Here is a 24634-nt window from a genome sequence, read left to right as displayed (position 1 = left end):
GAGATGAACCCCTTAGCTAGCTTCCATTCCATTCATTAAATCCAAATTCGTTTTAAAATCTGTTCGTTTTACAAAGTTTTAAGTTTTGTTTTCAAATTCGTCAAAAAATCAATCCCCCTTTGCTTTAGTGTCCAACTTAGTTAGAAAGTGTCTTAGTTTGTGTTTCTAAGTGTTTTGATTCATTTTATTACCCAATTTCGTCCAAAGTAGTCAAAGTGCTCAAAACTGCCTAGAAAGTGTTTTTAAGGCAGTTTTGAGTGTTTAAAGTGCTGTTTGAGTCTTTTGGTTTGTTTTAGTGTTTTAAGTGTTTAGTTTTGCATTCTTTAAGTCTAGTTTAGTGTTTTAAACTTTATTTTACATTTTTGAGTCAGTTTCCAAGTGATTTTGCAATCCCTAGTTAATCCCCGGTTAGAACGATCCCTACTTACATCATTACTACAATTGTCACAAATAGGGTTTAATTTGTGTGTCACATTCGTAACGCATCAATCAACAAATATAACAACCTCGTTCCTACACCACTAGCTCTAAGGTAGTCGAAAATGATCTATAAACCGTCTTAGTTGAGTGGTTTGAACTTTATGACTATGTCATAGAGTTACACCTCTTAATTCGAAAGAAATAAGAATGAAAATCCTTATGACCACATTGAGTGTATATACGACATATACTCAAGGAAATTTGACCCAAAATAATGAAACATTCATACCTAATTGGTAGCTTAAGTTGACTACAATCAACGAGATTGGTTGATTTGGAAGAAACCATCTTTGCCGTTGTGTTAATTCAAAGATTGCTAGCTACAACTAAACAGTGATTCAATGTTTGGACATAATATGGGTTTCCGAAACCATTATCAAGATAGTCTTGATAATATGTATCTAAGACTAGGAATCACAAGACGTGTAAGTTGTAGTGATCCATCCATCATGAATCTTAGCAAGCTAGTGGGAGCTATAATGGTCTTATGAGAGAAAGATCAAATCGTTTGATTTCTCATGAAGATGTAAATGAATTTTTTGTTTATTAGGTTTATAAAAGATTAGTGGGAGTTAATCATATTCCTAAATTTGAACATATATATGATATATTAATTTTGGAAATGAAAGGAATTCTTCTTCATCAAAGTTATGACTTTAAACATTCTATAATGATAAAATGCATATGGGAGTCATAGTCTATATATACATGCGATGGAAATCTATAATGATAGATTTCAAGATATAATTAGATTATCTCAATCCCTATTGATAGACGATAATAAACTTCAAATGAAAGTACAATTCCAATCAGACTGGGAAATTGCTTTTCTAAAAGGGAATGTGTAAAATCCCACATCGACCAACAGAGAAGGGGTGATGTTCCTTATATGTACATGCTCCCCTCCCGATAGTGAGGCCTTTTAGGAATTCACTGGTTTCGGATTCCATTGGAACTCTGAAGTTAAGCAAGTTCGGGCGAGAGCAATCATAGGATGGGTGACCCGCTGGGAAGTTCTCGTCTGAATTCCCAGAAACAAATCCGCGAGGGAATGGTAAGCCCAAAGAGGATAATATCATGCTACGGCAAAGCTGAGATTGGGATGTATCTGAGCCAGGTTTTGATCTTGGGATCTGTGGGTTATGAGCCCACCACGTTTTTGCTGAGCCACTCTGTCGTTCGGTGCGGATATGTCGGGGAGGACGGTGGGTTCCCCTTAAGTAGGGTGGATTATAAGATCCTACATTGACCAATGGAGAGGGGGTGATGTGCCTTATTTGTACATGTCCACTAGCACGAGACCTTTTAGGAACTCACCGGTTCCAGATTCCCTTGGAACTCCAAAGTTAAGCGAGTTCGGGCGAGTGCATTTCTAGGATGGGTGACCCTACTAGAAAGTTCTCGTCTGAATTCCCAAAAACAAAATCATAAGGGCGTGGCTAGGGCCCACATCTCAGTCTCAACTCCGCCGCAACACTTTATTGTCTGTTTTAGGCTTACCATTCCCTCACGGAATTGTTTCTAGGAACTCAGACAAGAACCTCCTAGTGGGTCACCCATCCTAGGATTGTTCTCACCTAAACTCGGTTAACTTCAGAGTTCCGATGGAATCCGAAGCCAATGAGTTCCCAAAAGGCCTCGTGCTATAAGGAGGGGAACATGTACATATAAAGCACATCACCCCTTCTCCGCTGGTCGATGTGGGATGTTACAATGTGCTATAGGGAGGAAGCATGTACATATAAAGCACATCACCCCCTCTCCATTGGTCGATGTGGTATCTTACAATCTACCCCACCTAAGGGGAACACGGCACCCACGTCGGCACATCTGCACCGAACGGCAGAGTAACTCTGATACCATTCTATCACTTCCCAGTCTTGACTCTGCCATAGCACGATATTGTTTGCTTTGGGCTTACCATTCGCTCATAGTTTTGTTTCTGGGAACTCACGAGCAACTTCTCAGTGGGTCACCCATTCTAAGATTGCTCTCGCCCAAACTCGCTTAACTTCAGAGTTCCAGTAGGTGACCCACTGGGAAGTTGTTCGTGAGTTCCCAGAAACAAAACTGTGAGGGAATGGTAAGCCCAAAGCGGACAACATCGTGCTACGGTGGAGTCGAGACTGGGATGTGATAGAATGGTATCAGAGTTACTGCCGTTCGGTGCAGATATGAAGACGAAGATGCCGGGTTCCCCTTAAGTGGGGTGGATTGTAAGATCCCACATCGACTAATGAAGAGGGGGTGATGTGCCTTATATGTACATGTTCTCTTCCCTAGAACACATTGTAACATCCCACATCGACCAGCGGAGAGGGGGTGATATGCCTTATATGTACATGCTCCCATTCTTATAGCACGAGGCCTTTTGGGAACTCATTAGCTTCGGATTCCATCGGAACTCTGAAGTTAAGCGAGTTCGAGCGAGAGCAATCCTAGGATAGGTGATCCACTAGGAGGTTCTTGTCTGAGTTCCTAGAAACAAATCCGTGAATGAATGGTAAGCCTAAAGCAGACAATAAAGTGCTACGGCGGAGTCAAGACTGAGATGTGGACGATTGGGATGTGATAGAGTGGTATCAGAGTTACTCTGCCGTTTGGTGCAGATGTGAAGACAAGGATGCCGGGTTTCCCTTAAGTGGGGTGGATTATAAGATCCCACATCGACCAATAGAGATGGGGTGATGTGCCTTATATTTACATGCTCCCTTCCCTATAGTGCATTGTAACATCCCACATCGACTAGCGGAGAGGGGGTGATTTGTCTTATATGTACATGCTCCCCTTCTTATAGTACGAGGCCTTTTGGGAACTCATTGGCTTCGGATTCCATAGGAACTCCAAAGTTAAGCGAGTTTGGGCAAGAGCAATCTTAGGATGGGTGACCCACTGGGAGGTTATTGTTTGAGTTCCTAGAAACAAATCAATGTAGGAATGGTAAGCCTAAAGCAGACAATAAAGTGCTACGGTGGAGTCGAGACTGAGATGTGGACGACTGGGATGTGACAAAATGGTATCAGAGTTACTCTGCCATTCGATACAGATGTGAAGACGAGGATACCGGGTTCCCCTTAAGTGGGGTCGATTATAAGATCCTACATCGACCAATGGAGATGGGGTGATATGCCTTATATGTACATGCTCCCTTCCCTATAGCGCATTGTTACATCCCACATCGACCAATGGAGAGGGGGTGATGTGCCTTATATGTACATGCTCCCCTCCTTATAGCACGAGGCCTTTTGGGAACTCATTAGCTTCAGATTCTATCGGAACTCTGAAGTTAAGCGAGTTCGAGCGAGAGCAATCCTAGGATGGGTGACCTACTGGGAGGTTCTTGTCTGAGTTCCTAGAAACAAATCCATGAAGGAATGGTAAGCCTAAAGCAGACAATAAAGTGCTACGGCGGAGTCGAGATTGAGATGTGGACGACTGGGATGTGATAGAATGGTATCAGAGTTACTCTGCCGTTCGGTGCATATATGAAGATGAGGATGCCGGGTTCCCCTTAAGTGGGGTGGATTATAAGATCCCACATCGACCAATGGAGATGGGGTGATGTGCCTTATATGTACATGCTCCCTTCCCTATAGCACATTGTAACATCCCACATTGATCAGCGGAGAGGGGGTGATGTGCCTTATATGTACATGTTCCCCTTCTTATAGCACGAGGCCTTTTGGGAACTCATTGGCTTCGGATTCCATAGAAACTCTAAAGTTAAGCGAGTTTGGGCGAAAGCAATCCTAGGATGGGTGACCCACTAGGAGGTTCTTGTCTAAGTTCCTAGAAACAAATCCGTGAAGGAATGGTAAGCCTAAAGCGGACAATAAAGTGCTACGGCAAAGTCGAGACTGAGATGTGGGCCCTAGCCACACCCTTACAGTTTTGTTTTTGGGAACTCAGACGAGAACTTTCCAGTAGGGTCACCCATCCTAGGAATGCTCTCGCCCGAACTCACTTAACTTTGGAGTTCCTATGGAATCCGAAGCCAATGAGTTCCCAAAAGGCCTTGTGCTATAAGAAGGGGAGCATGTACATATAAGGCACATCACCCCCTCTCCGCTGGTCGATGTGGGATGTTACAATGTGCTATAGGGAAGGGAGTATGTACATATAAAGCATATCACCCCCTCTCCATCGGTCGATGTGGGATTTTACAATCCACCCCACTTAAGGGGAACCCGGCATCCTCGTCTTCACATCTGCACCGAACGGCAGAGGAACTCTGATACCATTCTGTCACATCCTAGTCTCGACTCCGCCATAGCACGATATTGTCCGCTTTGGGCTTACCATTCCCTCATGGGTTTATTTATGGGAACTCACGAACAACTTCTCAATGGGTCACCTATCCTAGGATTACTCTCGCCCAAACTCACTTAACTTCAGAGTTCTAGTAGGTGACCCACTGGGAAGTTGCTCGTGAGTTCCCAGAAACAAAACTGTGAGGGAATGGTAAGCCCAAAGTGGACAACATTGTGCTACGGTGGAGTCGACTGGGATGTGATAGAATGTACCCTTTTGACTCCCAAAGAAGCATAATGCGTAAATAGAATCCTTTATACATACATAGAAAGGTGATTTACGTATTTCATATTGTATGAACAACGTTGATATGAGTTGTACCAAGATCGGTACAAGACAGTATCAGTGCAAGCCCAAGATCAGAACCATGGCAACTGTCAAGTAAGTCCTTAAGTATTTAAGAAATATTAAAGGATATATTCCTCAAGAATGAGGAAGAATTAAAGTAACGCAATGGAAGCGTAAATGTATTAGATTATGAATCTAATATTGTATCCATCATTGGATGTCTCTTCATAATGAATGAAGAGATAATTGGATATCTCTTTATTATGACTAAAAAGATATTTGGGTGGAAACGTTATAAATAATGACTTTAGCGTGTTCCATAATGCATGCAAAATATATCGCCATATAGAAGCTTACAACAATGTTGTTTGGATGAGAAAGTTCATTTATGAACTCTCTGATGTGGTAAAAGATAGCACACAAATTAAACCCTATAATTGTAGTATGTGTAAGTAGGGATCGTTCTAGGCCGGGGATTAGAAGGGATGCTAATCTACACAATTTAAACTCTAAAACACTAAACTAGACTCAAAAACAGAAAACTTGACTCTAACAACTCAAAACAAGCTAAATAGACTCAAAACACACAAACTAAGTTAAATTGACTCAAAACAGGTACTAGAAAGTGATTTGGATGAAAATTAAACTAAAAAGATTCAAAATACTAAATGGGGACAGATTCTAACTAATTTGACACAACAAAGTAAAGGGGATTGGGTTTTTGATGAAATTGAAGTAAAAACAAATAGATTTAAAGACTCTAAACAATTTGGACGAAATTGGGTGAAATATGGGTGAATGGCTAGCTAGAGGGTTCATCTCCACACATGACACATATGCATACAAATCGATTTCCAATTATTATTCCTATAAACCATGAATAACAATGCCCCAGATTAACTGTCAGCAACACTAATTAACCCTCAGATTTTCCTTAAGTCATTGAATTGGATGGACAACGCATCAACAACCAAACTATTCTTTAATAATTCCTTACATGAACAACATAATAGAGATACAATCAAAGATCATTAAGCTTTGTGAAAATCATAAGCATTGACAAGGCATTCGTAACTATGAACTGCATGATACTCCTGCCATGGATTTACTTAACAATTGTGACTAGCAACCTCCACTACTTGTAAATATAAGTTCATAACTATTAGGTGAAATTCCCTTATATTGTAGCATCAAATTCATGCATGCAAACTAAGTATGCATCCTTAATCAACATACAAGAATATGTTATCAATCAAACAGATAAGTAAATCGTATTCATGTTTTATGAAACAATAACAGGAGGAAATCAATTCATATCACTTATATGTTCATGGCTTTGAATCCACCTCTAGCTAAAACAAGTTTAGTTCCTCATGTTTGCACTTAAACAAAGATAAATTAAATTAAACATTGAAAGCAAAAGATAGAATACACCTAAGAACGTTCCAGCACTCCAAGCTTGAATGTGATGGCACGGCTAAGGCTCTCTTTTCCTTTCTCCTTGCTATGTTGCGGCATAAGGGTGATTTCTATGATTGATGGTTGTGTGGTGTCAATTGTGGTGAGAGATGGGTTGTGGTAGAATGTAGTATTTATAGGGATAAAACACACGGCATAGAGTCATTGTTTTGGAGAAGAATTAAACACTCCAAATCCACAAGGAAAAGGCCACCTAGAAATCAGAAACCAAAGAGAATAAGGATAGGGGGTGTGGCAAGGCTTCTAAAAAGAGATAGGTCTTCTAGAAATAGGTTTTTATGTGTCCAAGTTTGAAAAGAACCCCCCTTGTAGCTGGAATTAAAGTAGCAAAAGATTAGGATAGGATAAGATAAGATAAAGTTGGATAAGGTTTGGATAAGATAAGATAGTTTAGATAAGGTTCAATGTTTCTTGCTCTTTCCTTATCTTTTTTGTCTTGAATTTGTTTCTCCAGATTTGTAGCATGTTCCTAGCCTCTTTTGACTTCAAATTCGTCCATCCACCTTGCTCCATACGCAAGCTATCCATTCTAGCCCAAAATTGCTCTAAAATGCACCAAAATGCACTTTTTTGCCATTTAAACCTACAAACACACAAAAATAGCTTAAATCACTATAATAAATAGAAACTAACTATGTAAATGCAAGAAAACAAGCTAATTAAGTCGCATAAATATGCTCCTATCACTCTTCATTAGGTTTCAACTAGAAAGTGTCCCTAGTGTACCCACACTACGACACTAATAGGGTGATAACTCAAGCCAGGGAATCAAGGTCTCATCAAGATCCGAACTCAAATGAGAGATTGAACCACATGATTGAGAATCATGTACAATGGTGATGTCATTATTCTCAAGGTTGCTTCTATGGATAACATAAAGATATCCATTGTCTATGCCTACTACTCTGCCATTTTTAAAATGGTTTAATTATTTATGGCTAGGATTAATTAGTATGTTAATTAATCAAACGAATAGGTTCGTTTTAGAACTCGGGTTAGTTTTGGGCCTTAAAGCCCAATGGGCTTCAAATTTCAAGTCCAATAACTCAAGTTGCATGACAACTTGAAAACACAAAGGGCATGAAAGTCCGATGAACCTACATGGCCGGGCATAGAGAGTGTGAGGGAGAATTGGTTTTAATTTCAACTATGCCACTCAATGTAAGTGGCTATAGAAAGGAAATTATAACTATTCCCTCATAAGGGTTTTTTAGAGAGAATAGAAAAACACAAAAAACTCTCTCTTCTCTTAGGAGGCCGACCACCCTAGGAAGAATGGACTAGCATCCATTTCTTCCTAGGTCACTCATCTCTTCCTCAATGCTCTCCTTGGTGTGGAAACTTAGAGGTTCCCTTTCTTGGGAACTTGGAGAATCCATTTCTTCATCCATATCCAAGAAGTCATGGAGCTAAGAAGCAAAGTTCCTCCATCCACATCCATGGAGCCAAGGAGTAAGGAGACTAAGGAAGGAAGGCCCTCACATGGGTGAATATCCTTTGCTAAGCAAAGAGGTGCTTCAAAGATATAAAAGTTTATCAACTCTTTTATTCAAGATTTGAGTTGAGTCTTGGTTCACCATAAATACCAGGCCTTGAATTTCATGGCTAAAGTTTTGTTTTTGAGTGCATACAAGCATGATTCTACCTTTAATTGTTAATTGTATGCATAGATGTTGCTCAAATGAACATTTTTTCACCAATTATTCCTTCAGAGGGCAGCTCAATTCGTTGAGCTGATCACCTTGTGGCACCGAGACGAAGCACGAACTTTCAAACGATGCGATGAGAGAAAGATGATATGAAACTATGGATTCAAATATGATAAGTAAGTTTCTCCGTTCAAACAGTTGGAAGAAGAAACTAACTAAGAATCCATACACACATCTATTTTCAATGATGATGTGGGTGAGTTAGCACAAGATTAAAGGCATGAAAAAGGGTATGCAACTAGGGTTTTAGATGAAGAACAAGAGAGGAGGTTGGGGAGCTTAAAACCACTCTTTAAAACCTAATATGTCTAACCAATGAGGAAATGAAATCCTCTAACCTTATAACAAAAAACCTTTGATTGTTGTAGACAAGAGTATAAAAAGACACTTGTCAAATGTAAAAGCAATCTGAGCATCTTAATGGCAAAAGCTTAATCCCGTATAAAAGGTGTATGTTAGCCCATGTGGGCTGCCTTAAATTTCATGCTTAGCTCGCATAAAAATAGCTAGCAATTCTGACAAGACAACTTCGTTGTCAAAATGCATAAGAAATCTAAACATGAAATGCACGTGCATGTACAAATCTTACTTGTGATGAAGCAACAAAGATCTAATAAGCATGTATGGTACATGAACTAAGTTTAGACTTCACAATATTCATGAGAAGATGGAACTCTTTCTGAATGGATTGTATATTACAACCATATGAGCTGTGAAGGCCAGTGGCCCACTACGTGGTGGCTAGGAGCCTAGGTTCCAAAGTATTTCCTTGTTTTGGCATGGCTATTTGGGACATCTAAGAAGAGATATGATGCGTTGTATCCTCAAAGTATCACTTGAGTACCCACTTACTAGAAGTTTGAAACTCATTCCTGGACATACATCATGTCAAACTTGCTTTTTGGGGAAATTGATTACTCAACCTGCCAAAACAAAGATTAATCACAACCCCCTGAAGTTTCTTCAAAGATTCAAGAGGATATTTGTGGACCTATCCAACCAACATGTAGACCATTTAAATATTTATGATGTTGGTTGATACATCAACATGTTGGTCATATGTTTGCCTACTATTCACACGCAATGCTGCATTTGCGAAACGTCTAGCACAAATTAAGTCGATTCAACTGGATAATGCTGAAGAGTTTAGTTCGTAGACTTTCGACAATGATTGCATGTCAATTAGGATTGAAGTTAGACATCCAGTATCCTATGTTCACATCAAAAATGGCTTCGCAAAAGTGTTCATTAAGCGCCTTCAAGTGATTGCTCGGACCTTGGTCATGAATACCAAGTTTTCAGTATTTTGAGGGCTATGCAATTTTGCACACATTTTGCGAATTGTCACTTTGATAAGATAGTCTTCCCGCTAATAGGGGGAGATAAGAATGTTAACGTTCCTGAGCAACGCCATGAATTGTCGTGGATCCCTGCACTACACAATTTGAAATTGATGCATCATATTTAGATTGACAGAGCGTTGCTTAAAGCATACCTGTTGTTTTTACTGATCTAGCAAAGATGATGATATCACATATACCCACTGCAAACACGCATGGAAGGATAGGTGTACTTAACGTATGTTAAGCATCGCGCCTGAATGACAAGCTATCCTCGAAGGACAATTGGCTGCATAGCCTAGTACATTGGCAGCTAACTAATCATTTACTTATACCTTGAAGCGTGGCATACCTATTAGTTCAAAGGATTTACAACCCCAAAAGAGGAAGCCCACGACTTTAACTAGTGAAACTAGTTTGAATCTGACCATCGCTTGCTCAACCATTCCAACACATGAGGTTATTCTAGATTACAAAAGCATCTTGGAAGAGACGAATATGATGATAGTCGACGATGCATTTGCATACAGATTAGCTACTAATATGATGCTGAGCGATGGCATTGAACGACGCTCCATTGGTGAATGTCAACATAGACCTAATTGGTTGAACTGGAAACAAGCAATCCAAGTTGAACTTGAGAAACGTAAATCGTTTGGGCCTGTAGTTCCTACACCTCCACATGTGACGTTTGTTGGCTACAAGCGGGTTTTTGTAAGGAAATGTAATGAAAAGAATGGAATAGTGCGATATAAGGCATCGGTTTGGGCCTGTAGTTCTTACACCTCCACATGTGACGGCGCGTGAGGGACCCAAGACCTACATAAGGTTTTTCGACGTCTTGAAACACATGGTGTTATCCGTTTGTGCAAATTCGTTGTCTAAATAGTAGTTTTAGACATAGTTTGGTTAAATGTCAAGAAATGCTTAATTAAGTCAAGGTATTGTGTTCACAAGTCCCAAAGAGGTTAAAGTAGAGATAGGCAATGAGTCTAGCGATGTGTCGTGCTTTCTATACCTATGAGTACATGATTATCATGCACATGCACATATGTTTCATATAGCTAGCTAAGGTCGTCGGTTATTTGCAAATATTGATGTTTCTAGTAGATACTAGATGGCTAGTCGATGCTAGCTAATGATTGACTAATGCCTTTCCACCTACTTGCTATACTATACGACTATACTATACTGGTTGATGCTAGTATTATTGTTTTGATATAGATATGAGGTGTTTATGTTATGTGTATTGATCGATGATTGTGATGATATGATTACTTTGGAATTCTTGTTGTGAATACTATATATTAGTAGATAGCATATGTAGTTTTCAAATTATATTTGTTTTCCAAAACAAGGGTTATTGTGTTCAAAATGTTTTTAACTAGATAAATGTTCGATCCACTCACACTTTGTTTTTTGATCCATTGAGGACATAGTGAGACCAAGGTAACTTTTGGGCCAGATAAGTGGACATGGTAGTTAGGCTATTCACCTACGGATTATGTTGTTCCTTTTTCTGCTATTTTGTCTAGTTGTAAAAATGATGTCTTGATTGTGCAAAGCACTACACTTAATTTGTGTAACTGTTTATCGACTGCTAGTAGCTCTTGATTGATATGATAATAATGAGATTGTATCCCTTAACATGTGTCCCCAAGTCACTTATAAGTTAAAAAAATACCACTAAACCGTAATATGAAATATGAAATGCACCTCTATTTTTAATTCTTGTGTTAAATAAGCATACAGCGGTAATATTTTATTCTTAGGCCATGATGACCAATTAGTATGTATGTATTAAGTGCGGAATTACGGTTGCATCCTCGGTTGTTCGGTTGTTCGATTGTTCGATTGATAGATTATTGGATCTTGGCATTGCATTGCAGCATTGAATGTGGAAATAGAAAATTGAATAGAGAGAGAGAGAGAAATGGAGTCGGCGGTGGTTTCGAATCAAGCGGCGGAGTTCGATTACTTGTTCAAGCTCTTGATGATCGGCGACTCAGGCGTCGGCAAGAGCAGTCTTCTCCTCAGCTTCACCTCCGATTCCTTCGAAGACCTTTCGCCTACCATCGGTTTGCATTCCCAATTTCTTCGTTTCAATTTCTTCCGTCGTATTGTTTTTCTTCGCAGATTCTTCATTGTTTCCTTTTGGTGGTTGCAGGTGTTGATTTTAAGGTCAAATATGTTACTCTCGGAGGCAAAAAACTCAAGCTTGCAATTTGGGATACAGGTAAATCCCAATTCACTCGCTGCTTTTCTTGCTAATTTTGTTTTGGAGATTTTTATGTTTCTAGATGCCCCTTCTTGTGATTTGATTTGGGGCCCTTTGAATGTGTCATTTACCCACATTTTGGAGGATAACTTTTCGAAATTTCGGATTATTTACAAAAAGAAACGATTGAATTAAGTCGAAAATGTAGTGTTTCTAAAGGATTTAGGATATATGTAGATCACTGTAATGTGATTCATCATTTTACTGGTCTTTATTTGTTGAGCACAGGCCCGTCTGGTCCTTTCTTGTTCAAGGGATCAAAGTTTCAGAATGTAAATAATGATATAAGAACTTCGATACACTTCTGGTTTTTCTTTTTTCTGCTGTGTTGCCAGGTGATAGTATTGATTGCCAGTTGTTACTCATCATCTTAAAGATAATATGGCTGTCATAGTAACTAAGTCGCTATATCTATATTGTCATTTGTAAATTTCTGTTGGTTAATTTTTATTTTTCTTAGGGTATTTTTTATCAAACCAACCTAGTTTTGATTGGGAGTACTTTTATTATCATTCCCTCCTTCCCCCCATTTGTTAATATTTTATTTCTTGGCATAACTGTAGAAGCAAGCGTTTTGTTTTATGTGTATATTGTTATTACTTTGAACTTAAGTTGTTCAAGTGTTCTTGTGCAACCACATGTGGTTTCAAAGCACAAATAAGATTATTTCGAGTTGGGAATGAATCAGAAGAGTGGCTGAAGATTTAATATAAATGGTTGAACTCCATTTAATTGATGTGATAAAAATTACTGGAGTCATGCCACAGTTCACCTTTGTATTCTGCTTGACATTGAGACTTTCTCCATGTCATCATTTTGTTATCAAAGCAATATTTAACTTGACATTCGATATCCTTCATTGTTCTTTTGCTTAGCGTTCAATTTTATTGTTAATTGGTTTTTCATAGCTATCCTTCACCACTTTTTTAAGTAAAGAGGAGCGTTTGAACTGCTATTTCTAACATGTTCTAAATGTTTATTTACTCAGCTGGTCAGGAGAGATTTAGAACCTTGACAAGTTCATATTACAGAGGTGCACAAGGAATCATTATGGGTAAGTGTTACCTACGCCTGGTTTTATTATTCTTTCAAGTGAAAACTGCAGATAATGATTTATTGCATTGTTGCAAATAGGATGCTGCCTCTGTTCTTGAATTTCGATGTGTGTGTTACAAATAGGATACTATTTGTCTGAGTGATCTAATTATGTTCAAAATTGATAAATCAAAATCTTGTCTGAAAATGTTGATTAGCGGATTTTAATGTAATATATGGCGATTTAATGATTATCATATTGTTTATGTTGAATGTGAGAAAATAAGTGAGGCACTGTTGTTGATCAAACATGACTAAATTTTCACTACGATTATTTTTTAGCAAAAAGAGGGTGCTTCTTCTCTGTATATAAAGTGAGAGCAGCAAAATGGTGAAGCATTTGAAATACCAGAAAATACCCTCCACAAATTAAAAATTCAATACATTATCATCTAATTAATGAGGGACAAAATAATAAATTCATGACATTTTGAATGAAAACATTTAAAATAAAAACCAACCCACATAGTGGGTAGTTCATGGCTTTGCTTCATTTCCTTTTTTTTGAATAGTTTTGTAATAAAAAAAATATAAATCAGTTTTTTAAATATAAAATCTAAAAGACATAATCTTACATAGAAAGGCCAATTGCAGTGTACGTGTGTGGCAAGAGGCTAGTAGTATCTAACTTCCAAACCCAACAAGTTTTAAGAGGGTGCTATAGAGGTTTATCTTGAAAAACAAAAGAATGCAACAGATCTGTGCAATCTCGTATATATATTGCATGTGAGAGTTCTGGTGCTCTTTCTTATGTAGGACATTGCATGGTGGGCGCTGCCTACAATCATAGTGTGCTTTGAAGATATTAGTAACCAGGAAAGATTTGGAGAAAAGAAAGTTTTGGAGTTACTTAAAGGTCGATAAATTTGAGAATGGAGAGTACAAATGGAGAAGATAGTTAAGGAGGCGATTTCAAGGAACCAATACATACAAAATGAAAGATTTCAAGGAACCAAGCTTTTAACAGCACAATTTCCATATCCCATTCCGATTATTTGGAGGATTTTAGAGAAGAAAGGAGTATGAGTAGCATATATCCAAGCTGTAAAGGATATGTATGATAGAATAAGGACTGCCATAAGAACTCATGAAAGACAAACTGAAAACTTTCCCATAACTATAGGGTTACATCAAGGCTCAGCTTTAAGTCCTTACCATTTTACATTGGTAATGGATGAGTAAACGAGACATATTCAAGATGATATTCCTTGGTGTATGCTTTTTCTAGACTATATAGTGTAGATAGATGAAACTCAGGAGGGAGTAAATGCGAAGCTTAACCTTTGGCGGGAAGTGTTGGAATCTAAAGTTCTTCGCCTAAGTAGGTCAAAGACAAAGTATATAGAGTGCAAGTTCAGTGGGAACAAAGGTTCAAATGAGTTAGGGGTGAGTACTAGAGATCAGAAAGTACAAAAGAGCGAACGCTTTCGCTGTCTTAGATCTATCTTGCAGAAAAATTGAGAATTGGATGGAGACCTCAACCATAGAATACAAACTGCATGGATGAAGTGAAAGAGGACATCGACTGTGTTGTGCAACTGTCGTATGCACTAAAGCTCAAGGGAATGCCTAAGACAAAGAGTATTAAAGCTTAATAAAAGCGTAAGTCTGTAGCGGAGATGAGAATGCCTTGTGGATATGTGCGAACACGAGAAAGGATAGGATTAGGAATGAGGATATCCGAGGTAAAGTAGCAGTAACTGAAATTGAAGATAAGATGAGAGAAAATCAGTCACGGTGGTTTGGACATGTGAAACGAAGACCTACAAATACTCCGGTTAGAAGATGCGGTTACGAGGCAAAGGCTTAGGGCCAAAGGGGTAGAGGACCTAGAAAGACTTGGAAAGAGACTCTAAGAAAAGACTTGGAGTACTTGGATCTAATGGAAGACTTGGAACAAAACCAAGTGCAGTGGCGTTCTAGGATTCATATAGTCGACCCCACTTAGTGGGATAAGGCTTTGTTGTTGTTGTTGTATTCTGATTTTCTTTACAAGAAATACCTTCTTTTAGGGTTCAAATATAAAGCACCTATGCCAAGCACTCCTTTATGCCTAATATGGTTGGAAGAAATACCGTTTAGTTAGAGGCTTCAAATAGAACACTCAAGACTCATTAAAATCCTGAAGGACACATTACGTAATACGACTCTTTTAGAAAACTTAAAGACCTTGAGTTGCTAAGAAATAAAAGAATTGATTCCTAAATTGATTCTTTGACATTAACACTTCACGTTATATTTATTTATTTTATTATATACTGATTGTTTTCACCATGGTGGATGTTTTGTTCTAGAATTAAAAGTCTGTATTGTAAGATTTGGGCAAATGGTCTTAGTCTTGTGCTACCAAAGTGAATGTTTATCTTCTAATTGCATTTGGATTGTATTAAAAAAATTGCATTTAGATGAAAGGTAGCATATTTATCATTTAAATGTAGTTATTCGAACAAATTTTGTTTGGGCTCTAATTGCATTTAAAATTTTAGATGAAACATAGCGTGTTTATCATTTGTATCTCCTAAAGAACTTTAACGCATTAGTCATTTGTGGTGATTCAAGGGTAATAGTAACCTATAAGGTTATACCGATGCCCATGTTAGAGTGGCTCATTAAGTCTGAAATTATTTGGAACTTGCTAGGCTCTGATTAAGGAATTATTTTCTTAAAAGTATTCATTTGGTTTTTATTACTCCAACAGTTTATGATGTAACAAGGCGAGAAACATTTACAAACCTTTGTGATGTATGGGCAAAAGAAATAGAACTCTACTCAACAAATCAAGACTGCATCAAGATGCTTGTTGGGAACAAAGTTGATAAGGTATTCCAAGGTTCCAATTTAAATTTCTCTGGAGAAGTAAGCTTATTGTTCAATCATTTTGGGGGGCCATGAAATATTTGTTGGTTCATTGTGAGTGCAATTACAGTGCAAGCTTTCATAAGTAGGCATTGCAGATATCTGTTTCATATGCTCACATTGTTAACATATTAAATTTGCTTGTACCTTGCATATTAGTTTGTAGTTAAAGAAGGGGTAAGGGTTCAAAACATGGTCATTCTCTCTAAGAGGATAAACAGATTACTGGAACTCTTTAAATCAGATTTTCATGGTAGTTCTAGTTGGAATAACGTCTTCATTTTCTGGTTTATGAACTGCAACCTATTCTGTCATGTGCTACTTTTACATGCAAAATGAGGGTTTTAGAGGCTGTTCCACCTCGTCGTTTGATTTTGATTTTAAATTCTGTGTGTATTTTTTTTTTCAATCCCTATTATGTCTCGTGCTATTGTTAGATTACCACAAGCTGTCCTGGTTTTCTATTTTGGATTTCCCTTACTTGTTAGGCACTTGGTATGCAAGTTTGGTGGACATATAAGTAAATAAAGACAGGCAAGATTACAGATCAAGTTGATCTGAGGTTCTTATTTTTCCAAGCACCAAATTCTCGATGGCCTTGGACCATTATACTATCTTGTTTAGACGCCTTTTGCTCGTTTAATACTTATTCAGATCGATCCTTATTTTCCAGGAAAGTGACAGGGTTGTAACAAAGAAAGAGGGAATAAATTTCGCCAGGGAATCTGGGTGCCTCTTTATTGAATGCAGTGCTAAAACTCGAGTTAATGTGCAGCAGTGCTTTGAAGAGCTTGTTTTAAAGGTTCAGAGACCTTTTCAGTTACTATTTCTTTTTGCTAACAAGACCTTTGAATTTGTAGTCCCATTTATTGTGTCTGCACTAACCCGTGGATCTCATGTGTTGAGAATAAATATCTAGGAAAAAAAGAAAATAAGACTGAATATGCAACTGTTTGCATCGTAACAATGGAAAGGAAACTTTGATAGAACTTGCTTAAAAGAATTATGGTAGATTAATTAGACGTAGGTTGAATGCCTGATAATCTTACTATCCAAAAAGAATGGTAGCTCAAATTAAATGATGGCCTGATAATTGTAACTATGTATATGCAGATTCTGGATACTCCCAGTCTCTTAGCCGAGGGGTCTAAAGGGGTGAAGAAGAATAACATCTTTAAGGAGAAACTGCCGCAGGCTGACGCATCAACGAGCGGATGTTGCTGAAGCTTACTCACTTGTCTCAAACTAGTGCATTTCAGATCTCTAATTAGCACTAAATTGGTCCCTTGTCACTCCAGAAGGAATTATTCTCATTCTATGAAGTGCAAATCTCTTGTAAAATATAGCTCATCTGATTTCTTCCGCATTTTTTTTGTTTCCTATGGGACTAATTTGTGCGTACAAACACAATTCATATTTAATATATTCCCACTTTGATATTACCTGATTGTGGCAACATGAACGAAGCATACAAAACTAAAATAAAAATTGTAAGGCATATGGGGCAATTTCTCTTCAACTCATACCATTCCGAGTATAAACTCTCTCTCTCTCCCTTTTTTCAGTGTAGCTTAGAGTAATAATATTGTTTGTAATAACAAAATGTAAGTAGAGATCAGTGTTGTTCATTTGGCAGCTGTCTCGAAAGAACTTTGCACTAAGTATCCAAGTCTAGGGGCCTGTTTGTAAGTACATTTTAAAATAATTAAAAGTACTTTCAGATCAATAAAAATGCATGACGGTTTGACATAAAAGAAATTGAAGTGTTCCTAGGTTAAAAAAAACACTTTTTAAGTATCTTTCCCAAAGCATTTGCATTTTTATTAAAAATTTAATGTGCTTCTAATAAAAGCGCTTCAACTGAAAGTGCATTTAAACATAAGTGCTTCTTAAATAAGCTGTTCCAAACAAGCCATAATTTTGTCGGTACGATGGTGTCCGATCCCTATCCTGATTTAAGGCATCCACTTCTTCTTCTTCCTCCTCCTCAACTCAATCAGCAAACCTAAGGTTGCCATTGCTGAGCAGGCGCTAGGTTCTCGTCTCTCCCTTTAGCTACTTTTCTGCTCCCAAGTAAAGCTAGTTGTAGTGATTCCAACAGTATGAATGTAAATTCAGCAACCCCTTCTGGTGTCACTTCTTCTGCTCTCACAAGATTCAACCCGATGAGCGCTGCTGAGAGAGACGCAAGGGATGCGATTTCTCATAGAACATCGGATGCTTTGGAGTTGTTGAAAGGGAGGGAACTGCAGGCTCAGCGTGTATAATTTATTAACTCACTCTGAAAACAAGCTGCTGCTATGCTATGCCTATCATATCATTTCTCTCACTCACTCTCTACTTACAATTTTTATAAACACATCGGAATCAAAATATGACTGTTAATGATAAAGGAACCGTTAACTTTTAATTTAGCAATGTCAGATTGTAATATGGTCCGCATTACTTGAGCTAGGAAGATGTAAGGTCTTTTGTGAAGCTGCATAATGTGCCGTCTCCTGTATTATTGTGAACTCTACCAAATTTTATTGGGTCACTCGAATGATTGAATCAAACGAGGCTTGATCAAAGTAGTTCAAATATTTAACTGCAGGTGTGTAGGGACGGCCATACTTTCATATGGTCTGAGCTGGATACGAGAAAACGCAGCTCCTGCCATGGCCACGGTGCTCTCGTTCCTTTCGCCACTACCACGGGAATCGCTTTTTCTTTCTTTTCCTCTGGCTACAAAGATGTTTCAGTTCACCAGGTTGTCTCTTGCCTGCCCATGGATTAAGCAGCAATTCGAAAGGTTAACCTATTTGGGAATCTCCGAATCTACGCTTATTTTCTACTTTCTGAAGCATTACGTCTCTTACTACGCACACATTTCGTTCCTTTTTGATTATGTATCAAGTACCAAATACTAAATACTGTTGTTACATCTTTGTTGTCAGGTTACAGAGTGCAGACATTCATAAGTGGAATTGTACAACGAAAACTAAAAGGGTATGTGAAAACTAGAAAGTCTGCTTTGCTTTATTGGATCAAAACACCAAAAGTAACAACGGGGTTGTGTTGAGATCATTGCTCTTCGATCATTTCTCTCAACTTATCATATTAAATTGTTTGGTTTGGGATTGTATTATAACATTACGGGCTCGTCTGATATAAATAATTGGATTGAAATGGATAAGGATTGTATTATAACATTACGGGCTCGTCTAATATAAATAATTGGATTGAAATGGATAACTTACCAATTAAAGGTATGTTAAATGGAAAAATTAGAAAATTATGACCACCTAGAGGACAAAAGATGGATTATTGTACTTTACGAGCCCAGTAACCTTTCTATAGATTAAAATAAAGACTTTATAAGTCATTGTGAAAAAAGAACCCCAAAATGGAGGTGGAGAACTTTTGACTCTCGTGAAAGCAGTATGGAGTGCTTCTGTTTGGCAATTGGTATTGGTAGGTAATGTAGCAACACCTTCTTTTGTGTCAAAAGGGGCACCCATCTCATCTCATCTCATCATGTAAAATGTGGACCTTACCTACCCTTGAGTGTTTTTGTTTGACCATGGCCTTCCACATGTTAAAAATTCTTTGTGCCTGTGCCTAACAATTGGGAATTTGTTGCGGATCCATAAGCGCTCACATCAAAAACTTCGCACTAAATGAGCAAACGAGAAGTGCAAGGAGCCTTCAGCCGCTGAAAGAGCAAGAATCAATAATACTATTCTGAAAGTCTCCCCTAAATAACATAAATATGAAAAACAAAAGAAAAATATTGTAGCAGGAACAACAGAGAATCCCTTGTTTTTCTCCTGCACCAGTTTCTTATGTAACGCATCTTTGCAAATGAATCATCATGCGTTGGAGCGAATATCCATTGACGAATCATAATTCTGGAAGTAGATTGTTCTTCCCCCATATGATTTATTTTCCGGAAAATCTACTGAATTTGTGGCCAACTGAAGGGAAATGACAGATTCAAGCGTTCGGTTTTCTTAATCGATAACTAAACCCGTATTCATCAACAACAAGAAACTGTATGCTATTATCATTTAGCAACAAGTAAAATTGTTGGCCTGCATTAATCTCAATGCTTTATGAACTACACACATTGATAATCTAATAGTTTGACGTCTGCATATGGAAAGTAATACATAAGCTATAGAAGCTGGTTTGCTTCCTGAGACCACTTGATTCTGAGGAGCTTGAGCAACATTCTCGCCTTTGTTTTTGTTTGACCACTGCACTGGCTCTGCAGAAGCAATAGCAACTGAGTCAACACTCCGCCACTAATCGCTTCTTCCCGTGCCAGTAAAGAGTCATTGCATAGAATTATGAGCGAGCCAACGGCACTATCACTGCCTCCGTGATCATCTGATACCCTGAAAACCATCTTAACAACAGCTTGAATGCCGTTCGGATTACTAATCACTGCCTCTCTTGCACTCTCTAGTCCTAAAAGCTTCTCAAGCGTGGCCACTGCCAACGGTGCCAAGTTTCTTTTGTGTCCTTCCACACTAGAAATCATGTAGGAAGTGAGCCCATTCACCACGCCTTGTTTGACCAGAAACTCTCTGTTCTCTTCCAGGGAAGACAATGCTGATACAGCTTTAATTGCAGCATCTCCATCCTCCTCCGAATTCAAGTTCTGGTGAAGCAGCTGAGCCAATATCTGATGCAAGAGTTGGTTGTTCTTTCCCAACATAGAACACAGTCCTTTTGTCTCTGGAGACGTTGATGCTGCCTCTATGAGATGGCACAAACTCATCCTGATTGAGGTGGTGCTGTTCGCGAATAAAGCTTGGAAGGATGCTAAGTTATTCTCTTCTCTAAGCATATTGAGTGACTCCAACTCGCTGAGAGGCAGCAGTGTTATGATGCAACAAAGCGCTTGCTCCACAAAATCTATATGGTAGTAGCACTCTTCATGGAGTTTCTGTTTTTCTTTCAGTTCGGCTTCTCCTCCTCCAAACACAAGCTCCAATAGTAAAGGCAGGAATCTCAGCTGAAGCAACAAATTATTTCTGAATGGCGATTCTAGCTGGGAGAAAGCTCGAATCTCTTTGAGCGCTTGAACCTTGCTTTCTAAGGTACCCTCATCACGAGATTTGAGGCCGCATTTGAGTGAAGATAAATAATCAATTGTCTGCAAGTAATGAGGATCAAATTGGTTGTCCATCTCCAGCCACTGATTGATGAAATGGCGAAGAGTATGATTTGGCACCATGGATGGATCGTGAAGCTTCTGCATTGTGACAGGACATGAGAGATTACCTGAGGAAAGCCATTTTTCGATGCTCGACCTGTCGTAGGTTTGGCCTGTGCAGAGAGTGACTGGATCTTTGAACAAGTCCAGACTGATTGGGCATTTGAACAGATGGGGAATTCTCATTTCTTCAACTTGTTCTTTCATATATGGACAACGGATGAAAACCCAACTCAAACAAATTTACAAATGCATGAGTGTGTGTGTGTGTGTGGGTGGGTGAGGGGTGGGGGGAAGAATAACATTACCAACATGCAAAACAGAAAGAGGAGGGAGAAGAGAGGTGGTTTTATCTTTGTGGTTGTGAATTGTGAAAGAAAGAGTATTTGATTTCAACGAAGAATATAGAATAATTGGACAAATGGTCCCCCCCCGACCCCACGTCTCTCTCTCCATTGATTATTACTTCAGTCAAACTGACCAGCCATTGGAATTGTTATGTCATTCAAGGTATGAATCCACCAACATTAGACAAACTTAACTTAAAATGAATGACTTTATCCTCGCGTGACATTGTGATCTATTAACATAATATTGCGCGCCAGAAAAACTTAGAGATAATATTGTTCATTATTATATCGGACAATCACGACAGCATGCCATTTTTTTCTACTAAATACTACGTGGATATGAAAAAGAATTTACACATGACATTATTGAGAGTAGTACAGTAACAGCGAACCTGATGTAAGTCGTTCCACGCCACAAAGAACGTCAAAGTAATAAAATTCAGCAAAACTTAAGTTTCATTTGCTAGCCTTTTGTTATTCATAGTCATAGTCAAACGCAAAATGACGACAATAATTAGGATAATTTTGGTCTCCCTCGTCTCATGGGTGAACAAACCAACCTTCAAACCTTCGATTCAGTTCGATTTGAACTATTCCAAAATGCCCGACTCCCTATATTATTATGTTTTCATCTCTTCTAAACAATAATAATTTTTCTTTAAATAAACAACAATGTCAAACCCTTTTTCTGACTCTGACGTGACTGCAATGCTAGACAACTTGCTAGAAAAAAAAAGGTGATTGAGTTTCCTGAATACAAGCGCCCCTGCAGAGATGAATCGCGTTAACGATCCTAGGTACTACAAATATCATCGTATCGTAAGTCATCCTGTTTGCAAGTACTTCATCCTTAAGGAGCTCATCATGAAGCTAGCACAACAAGGGTAGATCGAGCTTGACTTTGGAGACACGGGCGCAACACATACTACTACAATTGCGCTTAGATCCTTCGACCCCATGCCACTCCAAGTTACGCATGACCACCCCCCCCGTCTATGCTTAAGCTACACGACACCTTCTGCACAACAATCACTGGGGGCAAGCGACCAAAATGCACCTACTGACGATGAAGAAGGGTGGACATTGGTGACCTACAAAAAGACAAAGTAGCCAAGACCACAAGCCACACGGCCAAAGGTTGAACAAGGGAGAAAGCACCGCCGTCGCAACTATAGAAAGCCTAAAAGGAGCGTAAGAGCTGCTAAGCCAACGTACGCTGGGGAACCTATGGAGCAAGAGCCACGCATTCCTGTCTCCTTGCACGAGTACTTCCTGAAGGACTTCTTCCAACAGTGCATTACTATTGCCTGTCACATGGTTGAAGTAGAGATAGAAGAGCCCTCAAAAGGCAAAGTTATCGCCATCGAGGAAGAGAAGACCTTCATGCCTAAAGAAGACTTGCCAACATACTTTAGCATTGAGGAAGCACTACTATTGACCTAGGAAATGCGAAAAGCACTAGTAACGGTCTTAACGAGTTCCGACAACCATGAGGTGCAAGAAAGCAAGGATGAAGGCTTAAAGCTTCGACCACATGAATATGCCATATGTTGTGTCGCCCATGATGCAATCAACTTCACTGACGATGACTTGTTGCTAGGATAAAAGCCTCACAACCGTCCTCTCTTCATCTCTAGGTATGTAAGAGAGAACAAAATCAACTGCATACTTGTGGATGGTGGGTCGGCCATAAACATCATGCCAAAGTCAACAATGACGACAATCGGCATCAAGGTGGATGAACTATCCCGAAGTTGTCTCCTAATCCAAGGTTTTAACCAAGGAGGACAAAGAGCAATAGGCATGATTCAAGTGGAGATGACCATTGGCGAACTCAAATTAACCACGATATTCTATGTGATTGATGCAAGAACTTCATACAGCTCGCTCTTAGGAAGGCCTTTGATCCACGAGAATGGAGCGGTGTCGTCCACCCTTCACCAATGCTTGAAGTTCTACCGAGAAGGAGTAAAGGTGATACAAGGTGACACGAAGCCATTCACCGAAGCTGAATCACATTTCGCAGACGCTAAGTTCTACATGGATAAAGACATGGTGCTCGAAGCTCTTCCAAAAGTAATCAAATCCACAGGCAAAGCCTCACCTAAGAAACAAGAGTGGCAAGTCGTGCCCAAGAAACAAGAAGGGAAAGCTGTACCATCTTCAAGCAAAAATGACAATGAGCCTGTTAAACTCGTAACAACTAAAGAGAGTGTGATGCCCTCAAAAGGATTAAATACACCTGTTTTCCAATACATCCCCCCTGTTGAGAAGAGAGAATGGGTAATCCCCATTCAAAACTGGAACATGTAATGCCGACACACAGCTGCACAATGATGATGTAAAGTTGCTCAAGATAAATGCTGTTTTACCTCTGACATGGCTAGGTAATGCTAAAATTTCAAAACCACCACAAGGTTTCGTAAGACCCCTGCCAAACGGGGCGGAACCAATCTCTTTTCCAACCAAGAGGATCGAAGAAGGTTTTGACCCAAACACCTACAAACTCATGTTAAAGGCTGGGTACGATTGCGCCTCATCTTCAAATCTTGGAAAAAAGAATGCAACCCCGTCAACGACAAAGAATATGACCTCACCAAGACTCAAAAGAAGTTGAAGGAGCATGGTTATGAAGTTAATAACAACAAATTTGAACTTGGCTTCACGCCAAATACTGACACACCCCGACCTGACATGTCTGCTAGGACTCCGAATCGAGTTGTGCTGGCCAACACTTGGAAGGTGACGAAGCCATAAAGTGTAGTGATGTGGAAAATGTGAATAATTAAACCTAAAAGTGAGTAAATATATAAGAGTTCGCTGTGAACGGGAATGAACCCATTTAACACATGATGTCAGAGCATAAGTACAGTACAGTAAGATGGGGTGAGAATTATACCATCGAAGATAATCTTGTACACCAAGATTTTCCAAGAATCCTCGTCGATAAGAAAGCTCGGCTACTAAAACCTGGAGGGGCGAAAAACAAGGGTGAGTGGGCCTGAAAATAAAGTTTTAATAAAAACTTTGAAAACGTTATAACCCCTCGTCGTAAAACATGTATAGTTTCCAAGATATACATACTACGTATAAGTATGAAATCAAATGCAAATCAACAATAATTCTAGAAATATGCCAATCACAATACCTCAACAGTAGCATAATAAAATCAGATGCTCATCGATCTATGCTAGCACACAAGTCGGAGTTGCCTAATGTAACTTGTACGACTGGACTGATGCTCA

At 38.9% G+C, this 24634-nt stretch overlaps 3 protein-coding genes across 4 annotated transcripts; 2 read left to right on the top strand and 1 right to left on the bottom strand.

Moving 5' to 3' along the window:
* Positions 1-11461: 11461 nt before the first annotated feature.
* Positions 11462-17278, top strand: LOC103960639 (ras-related protein RABC1). The gene is made up of 6 exons (XM_009373119.3): positions 11462-11685; positions 11775-11843; positions 12874-12939; positions 15679-15800; positions 16510-16638; positions 16950-17278. The coding sequence occupies exons 1-6, from the start codon at positions 11541-11543 to the stop codon at positions 17058-17060; spliced, it is 642 nt and encodes a 213-aa protein (XP_009371394.1). The 5' UTR covers positions 11462-11540; the 3' UTR covers positions 17061-17278.
* Positions 17279-17771: 493 nt separating this feature from the next.
* LOC125475069 lies at positions 17772-19027 on the top strand. Of its 2 annotated transcripts, XR_007256396.1 has the most exons (3): positions 17772-18097; positions 18430-18627; positions 18773-19027. XR_007256396.1 is itself a non-coding variant. In XM_048579374.1 (2 exons), exons 1-2 carry the CDS (start codon positions 17939-17941, stop codon positions 18610-18612), a joined length of 342 nt encoding a protein of 113 aa, XP_048435331.1. In that variant the 5' UTR covers positions 17772-17938; the 3' UTR covers positions 18613-18765. The 2 variants fall into 2 exon arrangements, 1 of the variants encoding a protein (XP_048435331.1); XM_048579374.1 differs by lacking the exon at positions 18773-19027 and having other exon boundaries at positions 18430-18765.
* An 862-nt stretch (positions 19028-19889) lies between these two features.
* On the bottom strand, positions 19890-21365 carry LOC103960640 (U-box domain-containing protein 26-like). Its single transcript, XM_009373121.2, has one exon. It carries the CDS (start codon positions 21244-21246, stop codon positions 19993-19995), a length of 1254 nt encoding a protein of 417 aa, XP_009371396.2. The 5' UTR covers positions 21247-21365; the 3' UTR covers positions 19890-19992.
* Positions 21366-24634: the final 3269 nt, after the last annotated feature.

The sequence above is a fragment of a genome, unplaced genomic scaffold (assembly GCF_019419815.1).
Source record: "Pyrus x bretschneideri cultivar Hongxiangsu unplaced genomic scaffold, Pyrus_bretschneideri_v1 Contig130, whole genome shotgun sequence".
NCBI lineage: Eukaryota > Viridiplantae > Streptophyta > Magnoliopsida > Rosales > Rosaceae > Pyrus > Pyrus x bretschneideri.
This window is presented reverse-complemented; position numbering and strand designations above follow the sequence as displayed.